At 47.2% G+C, this 20,178-nt stretch overlaps 1 protein-coding gene across 8 annotated transcripts in view; it reads left to right on the plus strand.

Annotated features, from left to right (window-relative positions):
* The window catches only part of arhgap18 (Rho GTPase activating protein 18), a 247,792-nt gene that overhangs the window by 216,494 nt on the left and 11,120 nt on the right, over positions 1–20,178 (plus strand). For 6 of the 8 annotated variants that reach the window (XM_085997146.1, XM_085997149.1, XM_085997144.1 and 3 more), the window contains 3 exons: positions 1,095–1,228; positions 1,454–1,512; positions 3,466–3,529. In XM_085997146.1, coding sequence (XP_085853272.1) covers positions 1,095–1,228; positions 1,454–1,512; positions 3,466–3,529 — 257 coding nt within the window. The remainder of the gene's footprint in view (positions 1–1,094; positions 1,229–1,453; positions 1,513–3,465; positions 3,530–20,178) is intronic. The other 2 variants (XM_085997145.1, XM_085997148.1) reach the window with 1 other exon arrangement.

Genomic DNA, 20,178 nt, shown 5'->3' on the forward strand with positions numbered 1-20,178 from the left:
ACCATGCCGCTGCGTGCGAGTAGTCAGAAGATGCCTGGCGCACACCTCGTTTATTGGCCGCACGTAGTGGGCCTTCAGAATGGTGCAGGCATCCTCGTAGCTGGTGGCATCTCGGATGAGAGGGGAGACCCGATGACTCACCCGGTTTCGCAGGATTCCCAGTTTCACGTCTCCGGTGGTGGTCGCGGCTGCTATGGCGGTGGCTGAGGTTTCGATGAAAAATTCGAAGCATTGGAACCAGTGTCCGAACTGTGTGGCTGCGTCTGTGGCATGGGGGTCCAGATCCAAGCGCTCTGGTTTCAGGAGTCGATCCATCTTGGTGTTTTAGCGATTAAAATTGATGTGCCATCAATAACTCAAGGACAAGAAGTTAAAGGATTCAACTGAAGGCTTATAATCGCTAAGAACATTGCACGTCATTCCACATCGGATTCGTCTGGCAGAATGACTCATACAGCTCTTGAGACCTTTATATGACAAAAGACAGGGGCGGAGCCAATACACACAATATGGGAAAAGGGGGCGGTACACACAATACAATGCAGGTAAAACACAGGGGCTGATGAAGACATATATTTCATCACAGAATGCTTAATGGCGTCAAAGAAATCTAATTATGAGGGACCACTAGAGGCCACTTCAAAAATGGCCAAAGATATTTTGAACTTTTACTTTTACTTTTACTTTTGTGCTCCTTCTGGGCCCACAAATAAAGCCTAGCCTGCTGCCGGCCCTGGCGGGCACCCCTGGGATCTCCCCCTCTCCCCTCAGCTCCGATTGCCATCTGGCTTGCATAGAAGCCGGCTGATTTCCCGCCCTCCCTCACCAGTGAGCAGCCTCGGAGCAGCGGTTTGGTGCTCACAGCTCACAGGCCGCATGCAAATGAGGCTTGGGTCTCAAAATGGCTCAGGCCTCCCGGCAGTAACAATGGATCGTCAGTGGGCACACTTTGTAGCTTTTATGTAGAATACAGATATGTTCCAGTTATTCTCTGGATAAAACTTACTCATACTAGGTTCAGCACTTTGATTAATAAGTGCTATCTCTGGAAAAAAGAATATATGCAATTATCTCCTGTCAATGTGTTCTTACAGTCAGTGGCTCTTCAAGGTGTGATACGGGTTCAGGCACCGTCTCTTTCCAAAGTTTCCATGGCGATTCAACTAACAGAGGAGCTCAAAGCTGGTGACATATTGGCACGTTTCCAACAATGTCTTAGTCAGAGCAGGTAGGCTGAATCCTCAGATTTACTTTCTCTGAAGTTATCTATATTACTTACTCATCATTCCACCTTGACACCTAAACTAACCAATTGCTAGCAGGTTGTATTTAGGACTGTATTTTCATGCTTAATATTATTAATTCTACACTGAAAAAATACTATTAATTCCACATTGAATAAATAGCAATCACGTGGTATCTGTGCAGTAACAAAGCACTTTGTTCACAACAGGATTCCTGAATCTGCTAGCAAAGAGGAAGTTTGCTTATATGAAATTGGAGGAAACATTGGTAAGAATTTACTATCAATTGTATGTAGTATGAGAAATCTATAATTAAATTGCAGGGAGGAATTTTTTTTTTCATTATATGAGAGATATCAGTTTTGGAGAATAGAATTTTTGTCCACTTTTTGAGCCAGTGTCAGCTTCAGGTCCTGACAGCCATGGGTTTGGTTCAGATGAAAGCTTCCTCTACACCATTCCAATCCCAATCAGAAGTACATTACCTCCTCTACCAGTATGGCATTTCTATTCCCACATCAGCTGTTCTTGTGGTCTCTGAGTGAGAACACCAATTAGTGTTGAAAGTTTAAAACAATTTATGGTCTGAGGATTGTTTTAATAGATTGAATAGCCAATTTTTTTTGCTCTGACTTGTACCTACTGAGAGAGCTGGTATGGGACTGCCTGAGCTCATTGAATTTATGTCCCTCATTGCTGTCTTTGACTTGATTGGTCTGAGCTGGACCCAGACGGAAGCCCAAAAGGTGAAAGGACAGTGCGTTGTCTAACCTAATTCTTCACATATTATTCAACAACTGCGGATTAACTGATTGTTCTTGAATAATCAAAACTCATCAAGCTGAATGACTAACTAATCAGTGGCCTCATCAAGGGTAGAAAGGCCACCCAAAAAAAATCCTCTTTTCTCCTTCACAGATGCTGACTGACCTGCTGTTTATTTCCAGTATTTTCTGCTTTTATTTCTGTTCAAGGAGAACTAGTTTCAGAACTGATTATGATGGTATTCATTGTACTGTACAGTTATTTGGTGTGCTGAAGAAGAAACATTGGCCCGCAATTTCCGATCGGAGGCTTCCTGCGTGCAGATGCCTCCTATTGGAAAAAAATCTACGCTCTTACCCGAGGTCTCCCGAGGTCCGGACATTTCCAATCCTGGGCCTATCCACAGTCGAAATGCACAGGACCCACGTATCCCAGGGGTGCAGGCGGTTCGCAAGCATCCCTGGGATCACGTGGGCCAGGCCAGCCAATAGGAGAAGGGAATCTCCCTTCATACTTTTGACAGATTGACCCGTCAAAAGTATGAATGGAGATCACCCCAAAAACACATCAAAACATTAAATACATTTTAAAAATCCATCATGTTTTTAAAATGAGTTAAAATTACATTCAATTAAATATTTTAAACAAAAATTTAATTTTTTGAAAAAATAATTAAAGTTTTTTACAGGGCTAAAAATAAACTTACCTTTTTAAAAGTATTTTAAAATTATAAATCAGTGAAAAAAAAGTTCTTACTTTTTTCAACTCTTAAGGGGGGAAAAGCAGGCCTTACGCCAGCTTTTACCAGGCATAAGATTTCTAAGGGTTTTCTGCAGGCGAAGGTTCTTCAGAAAGTGGAACTCTTCCCCTCACAGAGGCCCTTCTCCAGGGCAGGCGTCCGATCTGTCAAGAGCATTCTTGACAGATCGGAAATACCAGTTTTCAGCGCATGTGCTGTGCATGCCTGAAACCAGCATTTCTGATGGGCTATAATAGTTACACTTGACTCTAGCAGTTTACGAGGCAGCTTTGAATTGAAATCTGGACACTCAAATTTGCTAGTCTTGTTTCAGTAGTTTCTAAAGAAATCTTCCTGGTATAACGCATGACATGGGTAAAATCCCTCCTTGTAGTGTTGCAACAGTGGAGAGAAGAGAACAAAAGGTCAGTTGAGTTTATCCACTAAAATCAGCTGATGTACATAGTTAGGTTTTGCAGTATTTGACCTACTTGCCATTGGGGCAACTATCGTACAGATAAAGAAAAATATGGCAGTGCTTATCTGGAGAGAATTCTCTTTCAGGAACAATATGAAGTCAGTGGGTCAACACCACAGCTGCTGCCTTTTTAATACTGGGAGTAAATCAGAAGGACCTGCAGCTTTAAAATGTAATTAAGGTTAAATATAAGAAATATCAGCATTAATTTAGCTTTTCTGTAAATGTTTTACTTTCAGGAGAACGCTGTCTGGATGATGACACATATATGAAAGACCTATACCAACTTAATCCAAACGCAGAGTGGGTTATAAAGCCTCGATGTCAATGAAGTTGTTTTAAAAATAGATGGGCAACATGGTTAGGAAATACTAGACATGAATGGCCCTGTACAGCAAAGGAAGTGACACCAGTCAGTCAGACAGACTCATTATACCTGTACTGGAATCTTATTATATGCAGTAGGCCAGAAGAGAAAAACAATGTTGCTTATGATCAATAATGTCTAATTCAAGAGCAAAGTTGCACTTGCAACAGCGACAGATATTGAAAAATTTACTCCATATGTCAGGATTTTATAAAATCAGATTTACACAGCATGTGGATTTGCAGACTTTCAATATGATATTGGAAGAAAACATATCTTAGTAAGGAACGACCAAAAAAAACATTCCTATCATAGATTTGATGGAAAACAGCCCACTAATAGAAAAGCTCAGCAATGCTATCAGTCAATCATGCAGCAAATCACCACATAAAATAAATCAACACCAAGCTCTTCAAGAACCAGCTTGAAAATACTTTACCAGTTATATCACTGACAAATTAGGAGTAATTAAGCAAAAAGTTATCTCATATAAAAGGGAATTCTTTTGATGAAGTAAGGGGAGAAGTTAGTTTAGGCCCCTTATTGGGAACGTGATTGGCATCCTAAATTGGGCCTGTGGCCTCATCACCATAATTCTGAAGAGCTGTGGATGCCAATCGTGCCGACTGCAACGCCAGGAGAGAGGCACTCTCGGGCTGGCAGTATTGTTGTAGAGCCAGGGGGAAGGACTCCTGCCCCTCCTAGCCCCTCATCAGCATAAACAAGGGACCTGATGCCTGATTTTAGGCAGCCACCGGCACACCTAAATATCACCCACCTCAATATGGCATTGTACTTACTTCTGGCACTGTTCGGGCGGAAGCATTAATCCACTTAAAATAAGCAGGTTAACAAAGACATTTCATACCAATGTGTTGTGTTCATCTGCTAATATTGCAAACAGTAATTTCTAGGTTTATATCCCATGCAACCTGAAGTCATCAATGCTATGATGAAAAATTCACAGCAAAAACAAAATGGGATAGAAGTTTTAGAAAAGTTTAAGGGAGACAAATTAAATAGGAACGAAGCAACTCAACAGATTTGTCAAAATGGTCGCCTGTGCTGAAATACCAGTTCCATGTGACATTTAGTAAATACTCTGCAATTTATTCTCAAAGTCTTACGGGATATTTGTCACAACAAAATATATGCATGCTTAAAGGAGGCTACATCATATTGATTCAAAGGTACTGCTTTTAAAAGGATTTGTATGTGGAATTTTTTTAAACCTCATTATCCACTTGTTTTAGATTTTCTTATGTTGAATATGTTCAAAATTAAATGGCTGTTTAATGTATAAATGTCTATACTGTTTTAATACATTTTCAGTCAGTTTTTACACTGTACAGTCACATTTTCTAGTCCTGTAAATAAAAAGTATATATGATCTATTTGTTGCAATGATACTCCTGCATTTGCCATTTAAAGTTTTTAATAATGAAGCATTGTATGTGGAGAATGTTTATATAGATTATAAAGTAATCATCAGTGACACAAACAAACCCACAATATTTTGTCACATAACGCTGTTACCTTTCAGTTTGAACAATACAATATAATGGTTACTTGGCATAGTGCATCATCCTAGCAACATGCACAGTGCATATCTGGGTAAAATGTTGTACCGTATACAAAATATCCAACTGGGTAATTCAGTCACTGGGCATTAATATTATTCATGAAGCACCCAATTTTGTACTTCCAGCTTATGACATCATTAAAAATTCAGAATTACATTCTGTGTTTGCTGTCCACTGTAGTAAAATCCTAACCTTGTTCTTTATACTTGTTTTTTTCTCTGTCAGCAAACAAAGGAAATCTTTCACCGTGTGTCTTTTTAAATATAATAATAATAATATAATAAAGAAGGAAAGAACTTGCATTTATATAGCACCTTATCGCATCCTTGGGATGTCCCCGTGCCTTTTACAAGCAATAGATTACTCCTGAAATGCAATCACTGTTGCTATGTAGATAAATACAGCAGCCAATTTGTGCACAGAATGATCCCACAAACAACAAATTAAAGAATGATGAGCTAATCTGTTACAGCGATGTTGGCTGAGGGATCAATGTTGGCCAGGACACTGGAAGAATTCCCTGCTCTTTTTCCAATAATGCCATGGGATATTTTGCATCCACTTGAGCAGTTAGATGGGGCCTCAGTAAAACGTCTCATCATAAATGGCAATGAAGCAGTTGCTCAGTATTGCAATTTTTTACCCTTGATTATGTCTTTATATCCATAGTGGGGCTTGAACACACAACATTCTGATTCCAAGTCAACTGAGTCAAAAATACAATATAAAATGATATTAGCAAGATATTGTGTATATATCTCTATCAAAGTACAACATCATTAAATGGTGTATATAGGCAATAATTTTCTGAATACACGCTGGTGGTGGGGAACCTTGCTTCGCAGCAGCACATATTAGAATATTTCCCCTCATATTATGTACTAGTCACAGAATTTACAAACTGCAAATGATTTCTCAGTTAAACTTTACAGAACCAATTGCATGCTCCAACATTCACAGGAAGTACATACTAACTGCACAGCCCATGATTTTCCATACATAAATAATAATGGATAGAAAAATCATAGGCTGTGCATTCATTTTTCACAGTAACTGAAATTTCTATTTTGTTTTTCCAGGAGATCACCCCGCCCCACGTCAGTGCTGAGAAACCGGCTACATGCTGTGAAATTCTACAATATGCATTATTTCCCCTTTGTGCCTTTCAATACTATTGATTAAAATTTCTATTTCAAGTCCTCCGATCAGTTGAAGGGAGTTAACAACCACACCTATACATTCTGAGCATGTGCATATTGTAGAATTTCACAGCATGTAGTCAGTTTCTCAGCGCTGAAGTGGGGCGGGGTGATCTTCTGGAAAAACAAAATACTGCTTCTGAACAACAGTGAATACAAACTTCAGTCAGTCATATTCATGCTGCTGATCCATGCAATACTTGTCCTAAATTATTTATTTTTAATCCCATTACCAGGGTGACTTGGTTTATGGTGACCTGAATAGTCAAATGCCAGTTTAAGTACATAGGCCTAGAAATTCAGTATAGCCACTTTTGGGGCGGTAAAGTCGGGCGGCCGCTAAAGTTTGCGCCCGGCGCAAAGTCGCGCCCCCTTCGCCGATATTCAGTCGCAACGCCCCAAGAGGTTGCTGCTGCGCTAAAACAGGCGATGCACGACTATCTTTAGGCGCTAAGCCGGTGGTGCTGAGCGATACCCCCGAGGCCGGGCGCAGCGCAGGTGCGGCGAGTTTTTGATTGACGGCAGACACTCTGGCGCCGGTCAGCTCTTAAAGGGGGAGGGTCGATTTGTTTGCCTGCCACGCCCTGCACACTGCAGCCCTCAACCTAGGCCTGACCACTTCAGCTTCACCTGTACAACGCCCAGGACTATGGAGAAGGCCAGGGAGAGAGCGCAGCGCTTCAGCGATGGTGACCTGAGGATGCTGGTTGGCGGAGTGGAGCGCAGGCGCCATGTTTTGTACCCAGAAGGTGGCAAGAGGCCGCTGCCCAGCGCCTACTGGAAAGCCTGGAGGGAGGTGTCCAACAGGATCTCTTCCAACAGCGTGGTTGCCAGGACTGCTGTGCAATGCCGGAAGAAGTTCAACGACCTCACTCGGGTTGTCAGGGTGAGTACCCTTTCCAGTGTCCTCCTCATCCTTGCATGTGCACCTCACATTATGGGCAAAGGGACCTGAAAGCCCTAATGGCCAGCCCTCATCCAGCAGCTATGGGACTGGCATGAAAATCACTTGCACATTCAGCACTTTACACACTGTCCAAGCTATTCGACCATGGGAGGCAGTGCAGACAAGATCAGGGCTACACACTGTCCAAGCTATTCGACCATGGGAGGCAGTGCAGACAAGATCAGGGCTACACACTGTCCAAGCTATTCGACCATGGGAGGCAGTGCAGACAAGATCAGGGCTACACACTGTCCAAGCTATTCGACCATGGGAGGCAGTGCAGACAAGATCAGGGCTACACACTGTCCAAGCTATTCGACCATGGGAGGCAGTGCACACAAGATCAGAGCTACACACTGTCCAAGCTATTCGACCATGGGAGGCAGTGCACACAAGATCAGGGCTACACACTGTACTTAGAGGCCGTCCTTTCTCTTGCAGGCCAAGGTTGCGCACAACCGGCGCAACCAAACTGAGACCGGGGGAGGCCGTCCTGACATCAAAGAGCTCTCTGACCTCGACCAGCGTGTGGAGCGCATTATGGGAGGCCGGCTGATTGGCCCCGTCACCACTGGAGATGCCGACCCTGTTCTGGGCACCAATGGTAAGGGCATGACCTTTTGGACCTCTCTCGTTCCACTTGCGCATCAGATCAGCATCCTTTGCCACTGTCCGACCAATGCGGTGAATGGCACCACTCATGCCTCCCTCGCTGCCGCCCTGTCCTCACTCTAAAGCTACTCTTGTGCCTTCCTGCTTTCAGATGGTGAATCGCCAGGTGAGGAGGCGGGCCCTCAAGCTGCCACTGTCAGCCCTTCAGAAGACGAGGAGGAGGAAGAGGAAGCCAGCCCATCAGTGCCACCCTCAGCCGCGCCAGCCCATGCCGATGTAGGGAACACGTCTTCCCTGGAGGGGAGCCGGGGGGAAGGGTCGGAGGAGAGTGAAGCTCCGGGGCCCAGCGGCCTGCAGCAACGCAGGAGGGGTGGGGAAGCTCGGCGGACTTCTCCCCAGAGGGTGAGTGCGGCCTCCAGTCCTGCGACGGTCAGCGCAGAGGAGGTGCGCCTCCTAGAGGAAATGGCCGTCCAGGCTGAGCGCAGGCACACTGAGCTCATGGCTGCAGTGGCACGGATGCCTGACTCCATAGAGTCACTGGCAAGGAGTGTGCAGGAATTCAGGTCAGCACAGGCCAGGAGTCTGCAACAATTCAGTGCAGCACAGGCCAGGAGTCTGGAACAATTCAATGCAGCACAGGCCAGGAGTGTGGAACAATTCAGTGCAGCACAGGCCAGGAGTCTGGAACAATTCAATGCAGCACAGGCCAGGAGTCTGCAGGACTTCACGGCAGCACAGTCGGCTTCTAGCCAAGTGCTCAGTCGTGCCGTCCATTCACTGGCTGGTGTATTGCGGACACAGACCAGGGCCACACGGGCACTAACTGCTGCCACCCTCGCTGGATCAGCCAGGCCTCGCCAGGGCACTCGTCGCACAGCTGCAGCTCAGCAATCTGTCCTTCAGCTGGTTGCTGCGCATGCTGCACTGCTGGCCCGTGCGAGTGCCAATGTGTCAGGCGACCAGCGAGCACCTGCGATCTGCCAGGTTGCCACCATTCCTGCAGCCGACACTGCCACTCCGCCATTGCAGCTGGCACGAGCTGCTGGACAGACTGCTGCCGCCCAGCCACAGTTGGAGCAGTCAGCAGCCGGCCCCTCCAAGGCCAGAGCTGGTGCAGGCCGACCCCCAAGGGCATCTGCCGTCTCGCCATCTGCCCCTCAGCAGCCTTCCCCCAGCCTTGCTGCAGCCACTGGGCTCCCATTGAGGAGGAGCAGCAGGGCGGGCAGGGGCCAGGCAAGGATGCGCAAGGCATCGCCCTCGCAGGGCAAAAAGTAGAGGTATGCACAAATGCCTGGTGCTTGTTGGAAGGCCGACACTTGTGCAGTTGTTTGGGTGTAAGGCCGAGACTGGTGTCTATCTGTTTTTGTGTAAGGCCGAGACTGATGTCTATCTTTATTTGTGTAAGGCCGAGACTGGTGTCTATCTTTATTTGTGTAAGGCCGAGACTGGTGTCTATCTTTATTTGTGTAAGGCCGAGACTGGTGTCTATCTTTATTTGTGTAAGGCCGAGACTGATGTCTATCTTTATTTGTGTAAGGCCGAGACTGGTGTCTATCTTTATTTGTGTAAGGCCGAGACTGATGTCTATCTTTATTTGTGTAAGGCCGAGACTGGTGTCTTTCTTTCTTTTTGTAAGGCCGAGACGGGTATTTTTGTGTTTTTGGAGGGGGCTTCTCCACATGAGCATGTAATGTGGGAAGGGCAGAGGTTTTCAATAAATTTTTGTTGTTAAATTGCAGTGTGCATGGTTTTTTGGTTAAGTCCTGGTTGCCCTGCTCGGCTGAGGGCTTGTGGAGCAGCTACATTCATCTGCTGACATTGGCACAAGCCAGTCCCTGAGAGGGGGCCTAGAACCGACGTTCAATAAGCCGGCGACGGGCGGCCCTTGCACTTTGTGCCTCCCTCCTGTGCTGGTCCTCCTCCTCCTGCTCCTCCTCCTCAGGTGGTCCTCCAATGTGTGGTGGCAGTGGCTGAGTCCTGCGGATAGCCAGGTTGTGCAGCATGCAGCAAACGACGACGAAATGGGAGACTCGCTCCGGCGAATACTGCAGTGCTCCCCCGGAACGATCGAGACAGCGGAACCGTTGCTTCAGGACACCGATTGTTTGCTCGATGATGTTCCTGGTCGATTGATGGCTCTCGTTGTATCGCTCTTCAGCAGGGGTGCTGGGCGCACGGAGCGGGGTCATCAGCCAGGTACACAAAGGATAGCCTTTGTCCCCGATAAGCCATCCTTGTGGGTGAGGCTGGGCCTGGAACATGTCTGCCACAGAAGTCTGTCGGAGGATGAAGGCATCGTGGCTGCTGCCTGGAAAGCGGGCATTGACAGCTAGGATGAGCTGCCTGTGGTCACACACCAGCTGTACGTTCAGCGAATGGTAGCCCTTCCGGTTGCGGTAATCCTCGACATTCTCCAGAGGTGCCCGCAAAGCCACATGCATACAGTCAATGGCGCCCTGCACCATGGGGAAGCCCGCGAATGCTGCAAAGCCCATTGCACGCTGTTGCTGCTTGGCAAGGGCCATGGAGAAGGAGATGAACTGACGTCCCCTTTTGAAAAGGGCATTGGTCACCTGGCGGATGCAGCAATGCACGGCGAACTGGGAGATGTTGGCAATGTCGCCAGTAGCGGCTTGGAAGGAGCCGGTGGCATAAAAGTTGAGAGCCACCGTCACCTTCACTGCCACCGACAGAGACGTCCTGCACCTCAGCTGTGGCTGCAGATCACCGGCAAGCAGCTGGCAGATCTCTGTGACCACGTCCCTTCTGAATCGCAGCCTCCGAACACACTGCTCCTCAGACATCTGGAGATAGGAGAACTGCTGGCGGTATACCCTGGGTGGGTAAGGCCTCCTTTGCCGACGCCTGTTGCCCCCTCTCCATCTAGCCAGGGCTGCCAGTCTCTCATGGCGTCTCTGAGCCCTTTGGATGTAATTGAGAAAGCCAGCGTTTACACCCATTGCAGCCCCCATAATATGCTGGCAAACAATGAGATGTCAATGAAGGCAAAAACTTTTTGAAAGCTGTGGCCTGAAGCCAGAAGTACCTGTCCGAGTGTTGGGCCAAAGCAGAAAGCTATCTACCTTGGTCTCTCTCCAAAGATCCGTTTCGCAAGAAGGTGTGCTGCAAAATGGCAGCGTTTTATATTGCAGGGTGAGTGCCCTTTAATTTGCGACCCCCGCGCCCCGCATCGGCTGAGCACCGTTCCACTTCACAGTCGCTAGGGGTGCCAGGCGCACAATGGGGCGGCGCGACTGAAGTTCCGGTTGGGGGCGCACAAAGGGTGTTGCACGAGGAAGTGACGTCATGATCTGCGCGCGCAGCTGAGCGCGCGCAAAGACTTTGCGCCGCCGCTAAATCTCTAGTGAAGTTGGGGCGAGGCGCAGTTCGCGCTTCGCCCGGGCGCAAGCCGCCTCACGCCCGGAATCTACTCCTCCTAAGGCGCTAACGGCTGGCGCAACCAACTGAATTTCTAGGCCATAGGCTTTTAGAATTTTTATCATGAGAAGCAAAAGCAAGATTGGACAAATTCCTGTGGTCTATGAGTGTGAAATCCAGCAGTCTTGCTTATTACAATTATTCCACTGCTTATAGAAATATAGAAGATAGGAGCAGGAGTAGGCCATTCGGCCCCTCGAGCCTGCTCCACCATTTAATGAGATCATGTCTGATCACCCAAATTCAGTACCCGGTCCCTGCTTTCTCCCCATATCCCTTGATCCCTTTAGCCTTAAGAAATATATCCAACTCCTTCTTGAATATATTTAATGAATTGGCCTCAACTGCCTTCTGTGGTAGAGAATTCCACAGGTTCACCACTCTCTGGGTGAAGAAATTCCTCCTCATCTCAGTCCTAAATAGCTTACCCCTTATCCTTAGCCTGTGACCCCTGGTTCTGGGCTCTCCCACCATCGGGAACATCCTTCCTGCATCTAGTCTGTCTAGTCCTGTTAGAATTTTATAAGTTTCAATGAGATCCCCTCTCATTCTTCTAAACTCTGGCGAATATAAGCCTAATCGACCCAATCTCTCTTCATACGCGTCATTCCTGCCATCCCAGGTATCAGTCTTGTGGTGTATGTAACCGTTCCACCTTTAAGAGAACTAATTTAAGAGTTGCACTACTTTATCTTGGCTGCTGTATACTGTAATACCGGTGGTGACCACACCGGTATATAAGTGCTGTGTAATGATTTATTGGGCAGTTCCGCCCTGACCTTCGACCAGTAAAGACCTGTTAAATTTTACTCTTGTGGTCTGTGTAGTAATTCTCAATATAACACACAGACTTAACAAGTCTGGTGAATCTTCGCTGCACTCCCTCCATGGCAAGAACATCCTTCCTCAGGTAAGGTGAACAAAACTGCACACAATACTCAAGGTGTGGTCTCACCAAGGCCCTGTACAGCTGAGAAAAGGTGATGAGGTAGAGCAGTGGATGAGTGTAGGAAGGGAGTTCCAGAAAGTAGGGCTGAGATAGCTGAAGGCTGTGGAACTAGTGGAATGGAAGAACGGGTGGATACACAAAGGGCTCGGATTTACCAGGCCCGAGGAGGCAGGCTTGGAGGCGTGTGAGTTGACAAAATCGTACAAAATGGCGGGCGGCTCTGATCCCGTCTCCAGCCCACCTCTAAGCAATTTTCCCAGAATCGGGGTTTTAGACCCCATTTCCATCCCATCTCCAAGAAGCGGGTTAGGCCCTTAAGGCCCTTAACAACCAGTTAATTGCCTCTATAATTCCATTTTGAGAGGCCTTTCTGAATTTAACACTTTTCCCTCATCCTGCACGTCTCCTCTGGAACACGCCAGTTAATCCTGGCGGCCTCACAAGCGGGTGTTGGCGGGAGGCGCGAGCGGGAAGCTTAAAAAGGCTTCAGAGATCCAGGTAAGGCCTCAGACCGCGGGTGTCGGCGGGAGGCGCGAGCGGGAAGCTTAAAAAGGCTTCAGAGACCCAGGTAAGGCCTCAGACCGCGGGTATCAACGGGAGGCGCGAGCGGGAAGTTTAAAAAGGCTTCAGAGACCCAGGTAAGGCCTCAGACCGCGGGTGTCGGCGGGAGGCGCGAGCGGGAAGTTTAAAAAGGCTTCAGAGACCCAGGTAAGGCCTCAGACTGCGGGTGTCAGCGGGAGGCGCGAGCGGGAAGTTTAAAAAGGCTTCAGAGACCCAGATAAGGCCTCAGACCGCGGGTGTCGGCGGGAGGCGCGAGCGGGAAGTTTAAAAAGGCTTCAGAGACCCAGGTAAGGCCTCAGACCGCGGGTGTCGGTGGGAGGCGCAAGCGGGAAGTTTAAAAAGGCTTCAGAGACCCAGGTAAGGCCTCAGACTGCGGGTGTCAGCAGGAGGCGCGAGCGGGAAGTTTAAAAAGGCTTCAGAGACCCAGATAAGGCCTCAGACCGCGGGTGTCAGCGGGAGGCGCGAGCAGGAAGTTTAAAAAGGCTTCAGAGACCCAGGTAAGGCCTCAGACCGCGGGTGTCGGCGGGAGGCGCGAGTGGGAAGTTTAAAAAGGCTTCAGAGACCCAGGTAAGGCCTCAGACCGCGGGTGTCGGCGGGAGGCGCGAGTGGGAAGTTTAAAAAGGCTTCAGAGACCCAGGTAAGGAGTACCAATCTCCAGTCTTGGATCTCAGAGGGAAGGAGAGAGTTAAAAAGTAATCCAAGTGTGACGTCACCAGAAAGCGGGTAAGTGATTGGTTGGTAAGTATTTCTCTCTTTTTTAAGCTTAAACTCTGTGGTTTATAGTTTCTAAGGTGTGATATTCATCATCTAGAATTGGGGCAGAGGGTATTTAAAAATAATATTAATAAATTTAATTAATTACATAGAATGGGAGATCAGGTGATGTGTTGCTGCTGCAATATGTGGGAGCTGGTGGACACCATTGATGCTCACAGTGATCACATTTGCAGTAAGTGTTGGCTGCTCGAGGAATTCCGGCTCTGTGTTGAAGAGCTGGAGTCCGAGCTTCAAACACTGAGGCACATCAGGGAGGGGGAGAGTTACCTGGACTCTGTGTATCAGGAGGTAGTCACACCAATTAGATTAATTAATTCAGATGTAGTCCGTGGCCAGGGTCAGGATGGTGTGACTAGAAGTGAGGCAGGTACGGGGAGCCAGGAGGTAGTGTTGGAGGTGTCGCAGCCCTTGCTCTTGTCCAACAGGTTTGAGGCTCTTACTCCCTGTGAGGATGGGAACAGGGACTGCGGGGAGGATGAGCAACCTGGCCACAGCACCGTGGAGCGGGGGGCCATTCAAGTGGGGGGAGTTAAAAGAAATGTTGTAGTGGTAAGGGATAGTATCGTTAGGGGGATAGATAGAGTTCTTTGCAGCCGAGAGCGAGAGTCCTGAAGGCTGTGTTGCCTGCACCGTGCCAGGGTTAAGGACATCTCCTCTGGGCTGGAGAGAAACTTGGAGTGGGAGGGGGAGGATCCAGTTGTCGTGGTCCATGTTGGTACCAACGACATAGATAAGACAAGGAAGGAGGTTCTGCTGAGGGAGTTTGAGCAGCCAGGGGCCAAATTAAAAAGCAGAACCACAAGGGTAATAATCTCTGGATTACTACCTGAGCCACGTGCAAATTTGGCTAGGGTAAATAAAATTAGAGAGTTAAATGCGTGGCTCAAAGACTGGTGTGGGAGAAATGGGTTTTGCTTCCTGGGACACTGGCATCAGTACTGGGACAGGCGAGAGCTGTTCCGTTGGGACGTACTTCACTTGGCCAGTGCCGGGACTAGAATCCTGGCGAATCGAATAACTAGGGCTGTAGAGAGGGCTTTAAACTAATTAGTTGGGGGGAGGTTTTAAGAGAGCAAAAATTTAAAATGACAGCGGAGAAGGCAATAGAGCAAGGTAACAGTGGGGGAATTAAAAACCAGAGCGTGTCAGGAAGGGACAGAATGTATAATGATAAAGGTAAAGTAGTAAAAGGGGTAAAAGCAGGAATAAATTGTCAGAAAACATATTTGAAAGTTCTTTATCTGAATGCACGCAGCATTCGTAACAAAATTGACGAGTTGACGGTGCAAATAACTACACATGGGTATGATCTGGTGGCCATTACGGAAACATGGCTGCAAGATAATCATGAATGGGAACTAAACATACAAGGGTATTTGACAATTAGGAAGGACAGACAGGAAGGAAAGGGAGGTGGGGTTGCTATGTTAATCAAGGATGGAATCACTGCAATAGTCAGAAATGATATTGGGTCACAGGATCAGGATAGTGAAACAGTTTAGGTGGAGATACGGAATAATAAGGGGAAAAAGTCACTAGTGGGCGTAGTCTATAGGCCTCCTAACAGTTGCAATTCTGTTGGTCGGAGTATAAATCAGGAAATAGTTGGGGCTTGTAATAAGGGAACAGCTATAATCATGGGGGATTTTAACTTTCATATTGACTGGACTAATCAAATTGGGCATGGCAGCATTGAGGAAGAGTTCATAGAGTGTATTAGAGATGGGTTCCTTGAGCAGTATGTAACTGAACCAACCAGGGGGCAGGCAATCTTAGATCTGGTCCTGAGTAATGAGACAGGATTAATAAAAAATGTCCTAGTAAAGGATCCCCTTGGAATGAGTGACCATAATATGGTTGAATTCCAAATTCAGTTTGAGGGTGAGAGATTTGGATCTCAAACCAGCGTACTAAGTTTAAATAAAGGAGACTATGAAGGTATGAGAGTAGAATTGACTAAAGTGGACTGGGAAAATAGATTAAAGTGTAAGACGGTACAAGAGTAGTGGTCTACATTCAAGGAGATATTTCACATCTTTCAAGATGAATATATTCCACTGAGGAAAAAGGGGAGGAAAAGAAAAGACAGCGATCCGTGGCTTAGTAAAGTAATAAAGGATAGTATTCGACTGAAAACAAGGGCATATAAATTAGTCAAATCTAGTGGGAAGATAGAAGATTGGGAAGCATTTAAAAGCCAGCAAACAATAACTAAAAGGTTAATTAAGAAAGGGAAGATAGATTATGAAAGTAAACTAGCAAAAAATAGAAAAACAGATAGCAAGAGTTTCTACAGCTATATAAAAAGAAAAAGGGTGGCTAAAGTGAACGTTGGTCCCTTAGAGGATGGGACTGGGAAACTAGTGGTGGGGAACATGGAGATGGCAAAGACGCTGAACAAATATTTTGTATCAGTCTTTACAGTAGAGGACACTAAAAATATCCCAACACTGGACTAACAGGGGGCAATGGGGGGGGAGGAGCTAAACACGATTAAAATCACTAAGGAGATGGTACTCAGTAAAATAATGGGACTTAAGGCGGTTAAATCCCCCGGACCTGATGGCCTACATCCTAGGGTCTTGAGAGAAGTGGCGGTAGTGATTGTGGATGCATTGGTGATCATTTTCCAGAACTCCCTGGACTCAGGATAGGTCCCGGCAGATTGGAAAACTGCTAATGTAACACCCTTATTTAAGAAGGGAAGTAGACAAAAAGCTGGAAACTATAGACCAGTTAGCCTAACATCTGTGGTTGGCAAAATGTTGGAGTCCATTATTAAGGAAACAGTAACAGAGCATTTGGATAAACATAATTTAATAGGACAGAGCCAGCATGGTTTTACGAAGGGGAAGTCATGTTTGACAAATTCGCTCGAATTCTTTGAGGATGTAACATACAGGGTGGATAAAGGGGAACCAGTGGATGTAGGGTATTTGGACTTCCAAAAGGCATTTGACAAGGTTCCACGCAAAAGATTACTGATCAAGATAAAAAATCACGGGATTGGGGGTAATATATTGGCATGGGTGGAAGATTGGCTATCTAACAGAAAACAAAGAGTTGGGATAAATGGTTCGTTCTCGGGCTGGCAATCAGTAACTAGTGGTGTTCTGCAGGGGTCAGTGCTGGGACCCCAACTCTTTACAATCTATATTAACGATTTGGAGGAAGGGACCGAGTGCAACATATGCAAGTTTGCCGACGATACAAAGATGGGAGGGAAAGCAGTGAGTGAGGAGGACATAAAAAACCTGCAAAAGGACATAGACAGGCTAAGTGAGTGGGCAGAAATTTGGCAGATGCAATATAATGTTGGAAACTGTGAGGTTATGCACTTTGGCAGAAAAAATCAAAGAGCAAGTTATTATCTAAATGGAGAGAAACTGCAAAGTGCTACAGTACAAAGGGATCTGGGGGTCCTGGTGCATGAAACACAAAAAGTTAGTATGCAGGTGCAGCAGGTGATCAGGAAGGCCAATGGAATCTTGGCTTTTATTGCAAGGGGGATGTAGTATAAAAACAGGGAAGTCTTGCTGCAGTTATACAGGGTATTGGTGAGGCCACACCTGGAATACTGCGTGCAGTTTTAGTTTCCATATTTAAGAAAAGATATACTTGCTCTTGAGGCGGTTCAGAGAAGGTTCACTCGGTTGATTCCAGAGATGAGGGGGTTGACGTATGAGGAAAGGTTGAGTAGGTTGGGACTCTACTCATTGGAGTTCAGAAGAATGAGAGGCGATCTTATCGAAACATATAAGATTGTGAGGGGGCTTGATCGGGTGGATGCGGTGAGGATGTTTCCACTGATGGGTGAGATTAGAACTAGGGGGCATAATCTTAGAATAAGGGGCTGCCCTTTCAAAACTGAGATGAGGAGAAACTTCTTCACTCAGAGGGTAGTAAATCTATGGAATTTGCTGCCCCAGAGAGCTGTGGAAGCTGCAATATTAAATAAATTAAAAATGGAGGTAGACAGTTTCCTAGCAGATAAGGGAATTAGGGGTTACGGGGAGCGGGCAGGGAAGTAGACGTGAGTCTAGATTCAGATCGGCCATGATCCTGTTGAGTGGCGGAGCAGGCCCAAGGGGCCGTATGGCCTACTCCTGCTCCTATTTCTTATGTTCTTATGTTCTAACAGCTGCAGCTCCATTAAAAAGGAGTTTTCACCAATGATCATTTGCAGGTGGCAGAACTTTGTTGTCTCAGGCCTTGGAGAACTTTTAGCAGGCATACCCATTGTTGTGGAAGTTTGGAGTCTGACACTCATCTCCAGTGTGACCTCCTGGGAAACCCCTCTCCCCACCTTGACTGAGCACTTCCTCAACTGAAGCATATACCAGACGCATGGGAACCATTTATTTCCTTTCCTCCTGGACCTCAGATTCGGACGAAGACCAGCCGCGGCAGCAGCAGAACCCTGAACAACAGCAGCACCAACAACAGCAGCAACAACAGGAGTGCCAAGCTGCTGTTCACCCACCTGAAGCTGCACAGGCCAGAAGGCGCCAGCGCGCGACCACATTGCTGCCCGGGATGCATGTTGGCCAGATTTGCTTAGCCTGCACAATCAAACACTTTTGCCTCGCACCTTCTTACCAGAGCATCGACAATGAACAAGAACATGCAGATTCCTTTCACTCTGACCGCCATACTGACAATTGCAAGTCGCTCTAAGCCCTCAATGTGGAAGTTCCATTTGTGAAATGACACAGGCCACAACTTCAACAGTTTGCCATCAGAATTTTTTATCACAATAAGCAACTAATGGCATTTCAAAAATAAACACAACATAACACCCAAGTGACTACCCTAATGACTACTTGTGCATTATCTTCCTCTCCTACATAGTGCTTCCCCTGTGGCTTCAGCAGTTGTGGAGGCCCGTTGCTCACTTTCTTGCTGCTCCTGTCTTGACACCTTTGGCGGCCATCCTCTGGGGTTGCGAACCTGTGAGGGCTCGGCAACAGTCTGCTGCTCCTGCGGCTGTGCAGGGGATGAGACGCCCATCTCAGTTGAGTGAGGACTCTGGTGGGGCTCTGACCGAGGGCTTTGCAGTGGTATGGTCGTGTGAGCACTTGAAGAGGAGCCCCCACTTCCTTGTTGTCTGCCACCAACATCACTCTCATGGGTCAGCTCCACTTCAGAGCTAGCAAGTGGCTTGACAGCACCTTGCTGCACTTCAAGGGGGCCATGAGGACCCATTTCTGCACTGAAAGTCCTACTCCAGAGGACTTCCATGAAGGTCTGGTTTCTATGCTCAATAGCTGACCATCGCTCCTCAAGAGATGCCAGTCTATTCTGAACAATGACCATGTTTTCAACACTCTGGCGACTTAGATCCTCCATGACCGTAGCCATCCTCTCCTCTATCGTAGCCATCCTTTCCACAGAGGTTGCCATCCTTTCCGTGAAGATGCGTTCATGCGCCAATGCCTCCACAAAGGCTTTGCTCATGTTCACGATGGACTCCTCCATTCGCTCCACACTCACAGCGACCCTGGAAACAAAACCTGCCAGAGACTCCTGCACCTGTTTCTGGAGTTCCAGCACCGCTCTCCTGGATGGACCCAGAGGCACAGGTTCGACATGCAGCTGAACCAAGCTGGCAGAGTCCTGCACCCTCCGACGAGGACTCTTCACTGCTGTCCCTGTCTCCACCATCTGCTGATGCTCACTTGTGAACTGTGATACACCAGGTGACAACACTATTCTATCTCGCAAAGGTCCCACCGAGGTGTGAGTGTCTGCGCTGGTGCTGGGTGCGCTGAATTCTGCTGACGCTACGCCCTCAGGGGTTGCAGCTTTCTCTGAGGAGTCTTGAAGCTCAGGGTGTTCCTCCTGGACAGTGGGGACGGGGGCTGTCGATGGTCCTGTGGGGGAGTAATGGAAAGAGGTAGAGTTGTGAGTTAAATGTTGCACGCACATTGAATTGTGCAGATGATCATAAGTCAATCTGTTAGAGCATCAGAATCATTATCAGTCACTCATGCAATGTCAATGAGAGAGATGTAAAACTATTCTGTCACCAGCTTGCTGTGATGCGCCCGTCTGTCCGTCCCCCACTTGCGAATCTTCCTCGACACCGGCGATTTCCAGGCCCGCCTCCTCCGAGGTGGTGAGCTGGGCTACTGAGAGTGGCCCATCTCCTGTCCTCACTCTTTCCCTCTTATTGTGGGCTCTCTTTTCCTGCAATGAGGGACACAAGTGGAGTTTGAGTGAGAATGAAGGAGTGAGTGTAGAGAATCAATAGCATAGATGCTTAGAAGGAGACAAAGGGTCCTCCCTATGTGTTGTAAGTTGTTGTCATTGCATCACAGTGATAGGGAGTGTGAGGGCTGCATGGTCGAATAGTTAAGTGAATGTGACCATAGAGAGAGAGGGAATGGGTAAGGGTGCAGGGATGTCAGTGTCAAGTGGGATGTGGAGGAAGAGGTTGGCAAAGCAGAGTGCTGGTGAGGAGAGGTGATGGGAATCAGATTGAGGGTAATGGGAAAGTCATACTCACTTTTCCTGTGCG

The sequence above is a fragment of the Somniosus microcephalus genome, chromosome 9 (genome assembly GCF_052327205.1).
Source record: "Somniosus microcephalus isolate GS21.2 chromosome 9, FLI_Smic_1.0, whole genome shotgun sequence".
Lineage (NCBI taxonomy): Eukaryota > Metazoa > Chordata > Chondrichthyes > Squaliformes > Somniosidae > Somniosus > Somniosus microcephalus.